General features: G+C 38.2%; 1 protein-coding gene across 4 annotated transcripts in view; it reads left to right on the forward strand.

Moving 5' to 3' along the window:
• TTC8 (tetratricopeptide repeat domain 8) overlaps positions 1-12,339 on the forward strand; it is a 52,237-nt gene that overhangs the window by 13,346 nt on the left and 26,552 nt on the right. For 2 of the 4 annotated variants that reach the window (XM_032405754.1, XM_032405755.1), the window contains 6 exons: positions 3,607-3,727; positions 4,811-4,874; positions 5,199-5,358; positions 5,574-5,663; positions 8,665-8,709; positions 11,476-11,547. In XM_032405754.1, coding sequence (XP_032261645.1) covers positions 3,607-3,727; positions 4,811-4,874; positions 5,199-5,358; positions 5,574-5,663; positions 8,665-8,709; positions 11,476-11,547 — 552 coding nt within the window. The remainder of the gene's footprint in view (positions 1-3,606; positions 3,728-4,810; positions 4,875-5,198; positions 5,359-5,573; positions 5,664-8,664; positions 8,710-11,475; positions 11,548-12,339) is intronic. The other 2 variants (XM_032405751.1, XM_032405752.1) reach the window with 1 other exon arrangement.

The following is a 12,339-nucleotide window of genomic DNA, read 5'->3' on the forward strand; positions in this document are numbered from 1 at the left end:
AAACGTGTTTTGCTCAGTCACTAGAGTTTTTACCTTTTCATATATTTATTTTCAAAAATTGGATCAACCTCACAGAAGATAGTACAAGCAAGGCATTATATCCCTGATGATATTGCCTCAAGAGTAATGTCATGTAGACTGCCTCAGTAGGTGAAGGAGATGGGATTATGTTTCACAGACAAAGAAGGACATAATTGACATGATGATTACTCACTTAGATGAGGAGAATCTATGCTTTTCCCTTTAGAAAAGTTCCTACACTTCTATGATTTTTGTTGATTTCACTATACTTCCAATGGATAGGTATTCAAATGTATTTACTACATGACCCTATCATTTAGTAACAACCTAAACATATCTGATAGCACCAATTTATATTTTTATTCAGATGCAAGGGGCAGTTTGGGATCATCCATTGTGCCTTGTTATGCATTTTACTCTAATCACTGATTAGTTTTGAACTTTTTTTTTTTTTTTTTTAATTTAAACAGGATTTTAGGGCTGTAAAACATACTTGGCTTGTTTCCAAAATAAAATAAAAAACTTTTTTTTAAAAAAAGCCAAAGCCCCATCTGCTGTTTTCATCAAAATCCTAAGAATTGTTCACATTGCCAAGAGCAGTTCTTGAATACAGTCTGATGTTTAATCAGGCAGTGATATGTGATTTTCAAGGTCAGTTTTGTTAGGACAGAAGGAAAATCAGGAAGATTAATATTCTCAAATACTGATGAAATTTAAAATTAAGTAATGGTTTAAGTAGATTTTACTATAGATCTTTAAATATACAAGATTCCCACCATTATTTCTACTTCTGAAGAATTAGGTTCTAGAAACTGAAATAAATATAGATCTATTTACCTTTTTGGAAAAGTGAATTCTTATGGAATAACATTTTTAAAAAAATGTGAAGCATTTATTCATTTGGTGGGTAGGGAACAGTGGATTTACTTTGTTTTGCTTAGCCTAATATTAAAAAAAAAGTTGTACCTTCTTAATATTTGAGAGGTTAGTAGGCAGATGGATGTCAGGAAGCATGATGGAGTGGACTATAACAGTAGATACATGCAAATTGTTAAAAAGATATGTGCAGGGATAATTAATGCCCAGCTATATAAATGATACTATAATAATAAAAACTTGGCTTTTAAAAAGTCGATTTAACTAGAATTCCAAGTCATAGTTTTGAAGCTTCATGAGCTCCTCCTCATCAGGATGAAAGTCCATATATCTCACTGTGGCGTACAGGGTCCCTCATCCACCCTTTGCCTTTTTCTCCAGCTTCTTCCCTGATTGCTGCCTCAGCTGAACCTGATTCAACCATACTCAACTGATTTGGATTTGCCAAACTTGCCACCAGCCTTCAAGCTAGGCTGCTCTAGTCCCATTGCTTTGCCTAGTAAACGCTTTCCAGTCTTGGCCATTAGCAAACTCTTTTCTCCTACCTTTCTTCCACCCCCCACCCCCCACCCCACCCCAGGCAGCTGGGTGTGTCTTTCTCTCTTCCCATAGTATGCTCCAGACTTTTATTATTGCGCTTTTCCTACAACACTGAAATTCGTGTGAACTAGAAGACCTGTGGCTTACTCATCTCTGTTCCCAGGACCTGGCATGTATGTAGCAGGTGCTCCCTGGTAATATGGGAGTGAACCAGCGGAGCCCACATCCTGCTTTACTGTTTCAAAGCAAATGCTGCAGGTCCTTCCTGTCCATCAGACTGCTGAACAAGGAACACCCTTTTGAGAAATGAAAGCCATCAGATCCTTGCAGGGCAGTCTGAGCTGTGGGGACTCAAGATAAATCAGGATTACTTATTTCCATCTTTGAAGTTAAATTAAACCATTAGTTCAAGCCAGGGATGACTTCCCTGACCCCTGAGCATACTTGTATAGATCTGCCAACCTTCCTGATCTTTGAGGATTGAAAACCTCCAATTGTTTCCACACTTTAGTGGATCCCATAATTAGATGCAGTTCCAATTGGAATTGATTTTTTTTTTTTTTTACGAATTAAGTCTTTGATTCCATATTCTGCTCATTCAATTGTGTTAAATCCACACAGTTGAAATATTTTATTAAAAGTTATCTGATGAGAATCCAGTAAACCTTACCCAGGAAAGTATAAGCTAAAAAACCCAATCATCTAACCAAATATAATTTCATTTTAGGAACCTAAGGATGCAATGAAGGCAGCCTTCTTTATTCCCATTAAAGTGAAAGTATGAAGAGTTTCTTCTTTCCTTACAAATTTTTGTCTAATATATGCATTCCAATTATTTTAGCCCACAAAAAGATCTCTCCTTTTTAATTCCTATGAAACTATTTTCTATACCACACACCGGTCACCTATCATGCGCTGCTTTGCCTTGTCACTTAATTCAAGTAGGTGATGTGTTCAGGGAAATTAGAATCCCAAGTTTTAATCTTCTCATGTCTCCTTTTTAGAACCTAGCCCAGTGCTATGTAACTAGGAGGTGCTCAATAGATATGGACTGACTGACTGAATGCATCTCGGGTTCTTTACATGAGGACTTATTTGTTCTCTGCTTCTAGTCTCTAGTGAAGCGGAAAGGTAAACATTTCTGATAAGGCTGTTTTAAATGTTTAACAAGATATGTAACTGTGCAGACCTTGACATCTAATTTCTCAAGGTAGAGCAAAGCTGATATCCAGATTCCTTAATTATGTTTTCCATTCCCCCTCCCCCCCATAGCAGTTTTTCTACTGGCTAGATCACAAAGCAACCAAGATTGTGTTGATTAGTTACTGGGAATTGGGAGAAATTGATCTTCGTTCAATTCAACGTTTTTGGAATACCTAATGTGTGCAAAAACCATAGGTGTTATGGAAAATTCAGAACTGAACAAGGTAAAAAGGCTTGTGTCTGGGGAAGGGAGGGCTACCCTGTGCCCAATAATTACAGAGTTTCTCGAATATGGTAAGTACATATAATAGAAGTGTAAAGAGAATGCTCTAGGACAAAGACAAGAGGTAAGTAGGTTTAGTAGGTTTAGTAGGTTTCCCCATCAGGGAAGTCTTCATGATGGACTTCTGGTCCTGAAGGCAGAAAGAGCACTGTGGTCGTAGCTTAATTAATTTGTTTTCAAATTACTATTCCAGTAAAATTTTCTCTAAAGATCTTCTTTTACTTATAAAAAGGCATGTTAGAAGACTACCACGTAATACCACACTTTTATTTACTAGATAATTGATCTAATGGGTATTTCTTGATTAGTAATGACCTTGCCTTCCTGTCTTAGTTTCTTGACATAGTCCTTTAAATTAGTATAATGCACTAAGTGGTAAACATGCCCAATACAAAGTTAGACAATAATAAAGCTTCTATAGGCAGTACTTCTTTTTTTTTTTAAGATTTTATTTATTTATTTGACAGAGACACAGCGAGAGAGAGAACACAGCAGGGGGAGTGGGAGAGGGAGAAGCAGGCTTCCTGCCGAGCAGGGAGCCCAATGCGGGGCTCGATCCCAGGACCCTGAGATCATGACCTGAGCTGAAGGCAGTCGCTTAACTGACTGAGCCACCCAGGCGCCCCTATAGGCAGTACTTCTAATACTACTTAATATATGCTTTATTTTATCCATGCTTATAGGCAGCTTGGATTTTAAAGGCACGAGCACTAACCGAAATGGTGTACGTAGATGAAATTGATGTAGATCAGGAAGGAATTGCAGAAATGATGCTGGATGAAAATGCTATTGCTCAAGTTCCACGTAAGTATTGGTTTTTCCCTTAAGTAAATGAAATGCCCTTAGGAGGAAGAATACTATTTGTATATAAAAGAAACACAAGACATATACATGAAAAAACATTGTATCAAGTAAATGGTCTCTATCCTGCCATATAGTACAAAGACTTTCCTTCCCCAATTCAATTATATTATCTTAAACTTAAGATGTGAGATTGCTGTATAAAGCCATTTTTTAATAAAAGCCATATTCTGCATTTAAAAAGATTTTATATTTAAAATGCATTCTAGCTGAACTGCTTATCTAAGTATATCAGAAGATTGTTTATCTGAGAGTTGCAACCCAGGAAGCACCCAAACAACAGAAGTGTTCTAAAAGGATTTAAAAAAAAAAAAAAAAAAGATCACTGGAAAAAATCACTTCACTGTAATAATTGAAGGTGATTTGCTCTAATGCTTGATGTGAGGTGACGGGGTGATACGCTGGCCTGTGAATGCTGTTGGGATTGTCACAGAAGCCCAGTCCCCAGCTTGCGGATGTGCTGGTGCAAATGGTATTTAGTGATTACCACATTTGGTGGTCTTGCTGGTATTTGATAGTTATAACAGTTATCAGTCATTTATATGTTTTGAAAGATAACTTTAAAGCTTCAAATGAAAATTGAGAAAAAAATACGTATGGTTCATGTTAAAATTCTTTTTTCCCCATCATTTTGCTCTTTTGGAGCTAAAATGTCTCAATTCTATATTTTATATCAGAAATAAACTGAGTACAGAGCTGTCTTTTGGTGCTTTGGAGCTTGCTGGCCTTGAGTTTGAACCCCAGCTCTACTAGCAGGTTGACCTCTTTGCTTAACCCTCTAAGCCTTTGCTAAACGAGTGAATACTGCCTACCTTACAGACTTAGTGTGAGGATTACATGTGATAACATAAAATAACATGATAGATGCTCAATAAATACCAGTCTCAAACACATTTCCCTAAAATACATTTCCTGTTATTAATGTCCTTTGCACCAGGCCGGCGCATTTCTGAAAATTACGTTAGCTGACAGTTTTTACAGATTAACAACTAATATATTAATTGATTTTGCCATCTCATCTCACAGGCCCTGGCACATCTCTGAAACTCCCTGGAACTAATCAGACGGGAGGGCCTAGTCCAGCTATCAGGTGTGTACTTCTGTTTCTTTCTTTTTTTTTTTTTAAGATTTTATTTATTTATTTGACAGAGAGACACAGCGAGAGAGGGAACACAAGCAGGGGGAGTGGGAGAGGGAGAAGCAGGCTTCCCGCTGAGCAGAGAGCCCGATGTGGGGCTCGATCCCAGGACCCTGGGATCATGACCTGAGCTGAAGGCAGATGCTTAATGTCTGAGCCACCCAGGCGCCCCTGTACTTCTGTTTCATACCCTCTGTCCTTAAATAGTGACCAGACTGTAGAAGAATCTTCGTTTATTGACCTTCTTTGTATTTTCACAATGTACACTTTTCACAGGCCAGTCACTCAAGCTGGAAGACCCATTACAGGTTTCCTTAGACCTGGCACACAGAGCGGAAGGCCTGGCACCATGGAGCAGGCCATCAGAACTCCCAGAACTGCCTACACAGCTCGCCCTATCACCAGCTCATCTGGAAGATTTGTCAGGCTGGGAACGGTAAATTCTGTCAGCTTTACCATAGTTTGTATTACCAAAGTAACTTTATGTTATATCATTTTTTTGCTATTGTTATAGTGGAAAGTTATATGGAAGATTTTTTACAGGTGATTCTTTTTTACTTATGTTGCCTTTATAACTTTTATGCTCATTAAGCTCAATTTATGTTTTAAGAGAAAGTCTCAGATCTCTTGTTCTGTCATTTTTCCCCATAGGCTTCCATGCTTACAAGTCCTGATGGACCTTTTATAAACTTATCTAGACTGAATTTAACAAAATATGCCCAGAAACCTAAATTGGCAAAGGTATGTACTTAAAATGATTGTATGTTATGAAGTAATGTTAGATGTATTATCATAACAACATTGTAGGAAATAGAAAAAAAGTTATGAAGAAAAGGTGATGGCTTGATTGAAATGGAAATGTATAATTACTGAACTATGTAAAATTTCTTAGTCTTTTGAGTTAAGGAAAGTCAATCAGAAATAAAGTCTATATACCATTATTATAGGAAATTCTTTTTCCTCTGATAAACAACAGCAACTTTTAAAAAAATTTATATTCTAGTTAGTTAACATATAGTGCAATATTGGTTTCTGGAATGGAATTCAGTGATTCATCACTTACATACAACACCCAGTGCTCATCCCAACAAGTGCCCTCCTTAATCCCTGTCACCCATCTAGCCCATCCCCCATCCATCTCCCTCCATCAACCCTCAGTTTGTTCTCTACCGTTAAGGGTCTCTTATGGTTTGTTTCCCTGTCTTCTTTTCTTTTTCTTTCCCCCTTCCCATATGTTCATCTGTTTTCTTTCTTAAATTCCACATATGAGTGAGTTCATACGGTATTTGTCTTTCTCTGACTGATTTGTTTCACTTAGCGAAACACTCTCTAGCTCTATCCATGTCATTGCAAATGGCAAGATTTCATTCTTTTTGATGGCTGAGTAATATTCTATTGTGTATATATACCACATCTTCTTTAACCATTCATCAGTCATTGGACATTTGGGCTCTCTCCGTAGTTTGTCTATTGTTGATAAAGGAATAGCAATTTATAACAAAGAAAGCAGATATGCAGCATCATCTTTGTGGAAGGAAGCTTAGAAGGTCATCACTGTGTGTGTGTGTTTTCCTTTTTCATCTTGGACTACTCTCAGAAAAATAATTTTCTATCCTTGTAGAATTTTAGGACTGTCAAAAAGGAAGATAAAAAAATATGTACTTCTAATTAGTAATGAGGCAGGCATCTCCCTATCACTGACTGGCTTGAGTGATCCTTATTGAGAATTACGTTAATAATTCTAACTACTCAAAGACTAGTTGCTTGGGGCACCTGGGTGACTCAGTCAGTTGAGCGTCCGACTTTTCCTTTAGGTTCGGGTCATGATCTCAGGGTCATGAGATCGAGCCCTGCATCTGGCTCTGCACTCAGCAGGGAGTCTGCTTGAAGATTTTCTCCCTCTGCCCCTCCCCCCACTCGCGTGTGCATGCACGCTCTCTCCCTCTCTCTCTCAAATAAATAAATAAATCTTAAAAAAGATTAGATGTTCCTTTAAATTAAAGAGAGAGAGTGAAAGTAAGTGTGTGTATGTGTGGTGAGAGAGAATGAGAAAGACAGAGAGAAAGAGCCTGAGAGGTCCATAACCTTTTCAGTGTAAAGATAAACTTGGAGTTGAGCTTGGAATAGTTCAGAGACATGAGCACTTAGCTGGTGCTGAAACTGGTCTAAGCCTAGCCCAGGTTCGTAGCTGTAAACTCTGTGAATTCTGTGCATGAGTGCTGAGTTCATTCTGAATCTTAGTTCTAATGGTGTTTAACATATTTACTAAATGTCAGACACTAAGGAATATAAGAACGGATGCTAGCCATACAGAGTTGAAATTAAAATCAGAAAAAGAAATGTCAGTTGATAGGGAATTAGCCTATAATAACACTGATGACATTTTTCTTAATTTCTTATTTGACAGCAATCTGGTCAACTTCATTTTACTAGAATTGTCAAGCTATACTTATTTCCCTAACCTTTGTGAGAATGGAGTATTAACAGCAACTCATATGGAATATCTGGTTCCCCTGCCTTTTTAGGCCATTTACTTGAGGTAGCTGGATGGCTAGTTGGCACCATTGCTGTTTTCTTTTTTAAAGATTTATTTATTTGAGAGAGAGAGAGAGAGGAGGTGGGGTGGTGCAGAGGAAGAGGGAGAGAGAGAAACTTAAGCAGACTCTGCGCTCAGTGTGGAGCCTGACGTGGGGCTCGATCCCATGATCCTGAGATCACAACCTGAGCTGAAACCAAGAGTCAGTCGCTTACCTGACTGCGCCCCTCAGGCACCCCACCCCCCCATTGCTATTTTCTGTCGGGGGAGTGCAGTCTGTGACGGCATCTCTCTCAAACTAAGATGCTTCTAGAACAGACCTGGTCTGTGGTAATAGATTTAAACTGAACTAGATTTTGTGCTTTTTTAGTGTGTTGTAGAAATAATGCCCACCTTTTCTGTCTTTGGTTTCCAATTCGCCTTTACTCATCAGGGCTCATTTCTCATAAAGATGGCTTGAGTTGTCTGTGGTAACTTTTCACAGCAATGGTAGCACCAACTGCACTCTTACCTTTTCTTCTTTATAACACAAGTGGAGGTATAGGTATAGTTTTTAGAAGAAGGGCCTTGTCCTGATTTCTTTCTTTCTTTCTTTGGTTGCCTCTTAAGTCTTCTCTGGTAATAACCCTGATACGCTAGCCTCTTTGCAAGTGTTCAGTAATGGCTTTACGGACAAACGTGATACCACCAAGGGGTAGTTCAGGAAATGCTTATTTATCCAGATGAGTTGAGTGAAGTCATCTACACCTCCCATTTTACACTTAAGCTCTACTTTGTTTCAAAAGGAACTTCCAGATTTTCCCCATGTCTAACATGTCATTATCCATATCATAATCACTATATCATATATGTAGAGTGTGTGAAAGAATGGGCTGAATCTGTTTTAGGATAATTCCAAAGTTGGTCTTTTCATTTGTCTCTTTCTAGTAAAACAGTACGTGTAATATGAAAAACACTGTTTAGTTCTTTGAGTTTTCCAGTTTGTATTCTATAAAAACAGGAATCAGGTATAAATTGCTGTATTTTAAAATGGTGATTGTAACAGATAATGGATAGACCATTTACTTATAAAGGTACTTTGAAAGTACCTTCTTATTTTGGTTCAACCCAGCTGCTGTCAAAATGGTCTCTCAGTTTTGATATAACAATAGAGTGCTTTTGTTAAAATAAAATCTAATGTATTTTTGGCATTTTTTTTCTTCATAGGCTTTGTTTGAATATATCTTTCATCATGAAAATGATGTTAAGACTGTAAGTTTTGAATTCATGCTATTTTCTCTTGTTGTGATTTTCCTGACTTTGGGGATTTTGATTCTGAAATGTTCTATTTCTTACCTTATAAACAGAGGGAATTATTAAAAATTGGAGCATTACTAATACTTTCAAATCCACTGTCAGTTTCAATAGGAAAATTTGTTATAAATATAGAAGTGGTAAGAACTGTGCCTGGTCCATAGAGTATGTAGATATCCATTGAAGAGCAAGATACAGATAATTGAGAATATTGCATAATGTGCTTGTGCTACAGGTTATTTTTCATCCTAATAGTTGGTACTGTTGATCCATTCCTTTCCTGTAGTCCATATAGTGTATTATTATAGGTTTACTCATATGAGTATTTCTGGTTTCTTTGTAATGCATCCCTTCCCCCTCCTTCAACATTTTATGATAGAAAAATTCAAACACACACAAGTAGAGAGAATGATATAAAGTGCCAGTATCACCCATCACCCAGCTTCAGTAATATTCAATCATTTTGGTAGCTTCTTGGCAGAGTTTTAAGGGTATATGCATATGACTTCATTTGTTTCACTTTTTACATGCAATATGCAAATGACCAGTTACCTCACAAATTCTGTCAAATTGAATGTAGTTAATTCCGCAGTGTCTGATGATAGTATTTTTCCTCATTTTCTTATTAGTTTAGGGAAAAAGCTTTATAACCATATGTTAAATATTCAGGAAAATAAAAACGTTTTCCTCAGTTGTGTTTTCTATGTGTCAACCACTGTGCTATGTGCTAGGAAAACTAATAAAAATATTTTTTTTTCCTGACTCTATAAGCCATGCAATCTAGCTGAGAAAATAAAATTGGCATAATGAAACAAAGCGGCAATTGCCAAGCTGTGAAACTGTCAACAGGTAGTAAAGGGAAAAAAAACCAAAGGGGTGATATTAGTAAAGAGCCACAAAGTCAGTCAGATTTTGGGGGGAAGGAGGGAAAATAAATGTAAAAAAGTGTAAAAACATGAGCAAGGTATGAAGTGAGAAATAAATTGTCCATCTACTAAGAAATGGGAGCATCAAAGAGACATTTTATTTTTATTTATTTATTTTTTTTTTAAAGATTTTATTCATTCATTTGAGACACAGAGATACAGGAGAGAGCACGAGCAGGGAGAGAGGCAGAGGGAGAAGGAGAAGCAGGCTCCCCGCTGAGCCAGGAGCCTGATGCGGGGCTCGATCCCAGGACCCCGGAATCATGACCTGAGCCGAAGGCAGATGCTTAACCATCTGAGCCACCCAGGCGCCCCCAAAGAGACATTTTAAAGAACGAAGTGGTGGAACATGATGATAGATTAGATGTGGAGGATAGAGGAAAGACACACATCAAATCTGCCTCCTAAAGGTGCTACGAGAAGGATTGTTTCACTAACAGAAATGGGATAATTAAGGAAGGAAGTAGTCAGTTTCTACGGAAGCTGGGTAATTCACTTGAAGGCATTTTGAGTTTGAAATTGTGACAGACTATCCAAGTGAAGATACCACTGCACGTCTTGGAAGATGTGGTACTAACTGTTGGTGAGAGCCTGCACCCCATACACACAATGTGGAAGTTGTCTGTCACGAAGTGCTAGTGCATGTGGCCATGTAGGGAAGAGAGGAAACCCAGGTTGGAGCAGAAATCATGCATATTTCTGTAAGTAAGTGGGTTTAGGCCATTTTTACTTAATATAAAGGTGGGCAGAGGCTTTCAATGTGACATGTAAAATCATGTAGTTAAACTGTCCTTATAAAGAAACATCCAAATTGAGAAGAACCATGAGAGACGATGGACTCTGAAAAACAAACTGAGGGTTGTAGAGGGGAGGGGGGTGGGAGGATGGGTTAGCCTGGTGATGGGTATTGAGGAGGGCACGTTCTGCATGGAGCACTGGGTGTTATGCACAAACAATGAATCATGGAACACTATATCTAAAACTAATGATGTAATGTATGGGGATTAACATAACAATAAAAAAAATTTAAAAAAAGAAACATCCAAATAAAGGAGTCAATCTCTACATAGCATAAAGCTGTATCTTGACTTTTTTTTTATTATGTTATGTTAATCACCATACATTACATCATTAGTTTTTGATGTAGTGTTCCATGATTCATTGTTTGCATATAACACCCCGTGCTCCATGCAGAATGTGCCCTCTTTATGTATCTTGACTTTTTGAGGATTAATTCATTTATTGAAGAGACATGTATTCTTTCATCTAAAAACGTCTGAGCCAAGACAGTGTGCCAGCCACTGTTCTAAGGCCTTGAGATCACAGAGTGAAGCAGGCAGACAAAATCTCTGCCCTTTTGGAGATCATACCCTGGTTGTGCAAGGAATAGAGACAACTAGCAAATTTAGAAACACATCACGTGTCATGGGATAATAAGTACTATGAGAGCAACAGAGCAGGAAACCAGGCAGGGGATTGGACAGTGCTACAGGGGAAGATGCTATTTTGGATGGGGTGGAAGGTGGTCAGTGAAATCCACTCCGAAAAGACACTTAAACAGAGACCTAACAAAGGGGGGCGGACCCTACAGTCTCATGTAGGAAGAATATGTAAGTCAGAGAGAACTTTAACTGCAAAGCCCCTGAGTGGAGGCACGCTTGGATTGCTCAAGAAACAGTAAGGAGGCCAGGGTGGCTGGAGTGAGGTCTGTGAGGGGAGGAGTTGCAGACAGTGGGTTCAGAAAGTAGACAGATTGTACACTGTTTGTAGATCATGGTGATGGTGTCTTTATCAATAGATTCATCTTGAGGATGTCGCTCTACATCGTGGCATTGATATAATGGTGTTGAGGAATAGGAACCACATTGAAATAAAATAGGATTTATTCTCTGCACTAACTGAACTTATATACTAAAGATTCTAAGGATTCTAAGGACTCTAAAGAGTCTAACAGACTTTAACCTTTACGTATTATGTGAGTATTTTAGAATGCTTTCACTGTTCTTCATATTCATTGATTGAAAAAATATGTGAACATCTTAAAATCTTAAAATTTGAAAACGTTAAACAAATAGAGCAGTGACTTTCAAATTTTTTCTTTAAGCAGCACAACCTTTCTCTTCAAATGACATCTCATGCAGACCCTGCTGTATAAAACAGACAAAAGCAGGGCTGCTTGAATTTAAGCAGAAGTAGCAGACCAAGAACACACCCACCAGGACTCCTCCTTACTCCTCCACCACGTGAGCTTCAGCCCCTCAAAGCCTAGGGCTCTTAAGTAGTTCCTAAATCCTACTGTTTCTGCATCACCTGGTGAATTTTAAAATAATGGATTTCTGGATCCGTGCTTGACTTCCTGAATCAGAATCCCCATGGGTATGTCTGGTAAATCTGTTGTTAATAAAAGCTCCACAGGCAATGTGAGTTTTCGGCCAGGATTGGGAACTACTGCTGAAGAATATGGTTTGAAAGGCAATGATTAATAGAAGGCTGGAATGCTAGGCCTTCTAATGTAGGAAAATAGAGCTGGGAGCATGAACAGGACTTGAAGGCCAGAGCTGTGTGTAACAAATGAATAGGAGGGAGTGTGTCTCCTGGCTTAATGGAGGAAGTCCACAAATTAAGAGAAAAGGCACAGCAAAAGTGATTGTCAAATAGATCT

The sequence above is a fragment of the Phoca vitulina genome, unplaced genomic scaffold, assembly GCF_004348235.1.
Source record: "Phoca vitulina isolate PV1807 unplaced genomic scaffold, GSC_HSeal_1.0 scaffold7, whole genome shotgun sequence".
Taxonomy (NCBI): Eukaryota; Metazoa; Chordata; class Mammalia; order Carnivora; family Phocidae; genus Phoca; species Phoca vitulina.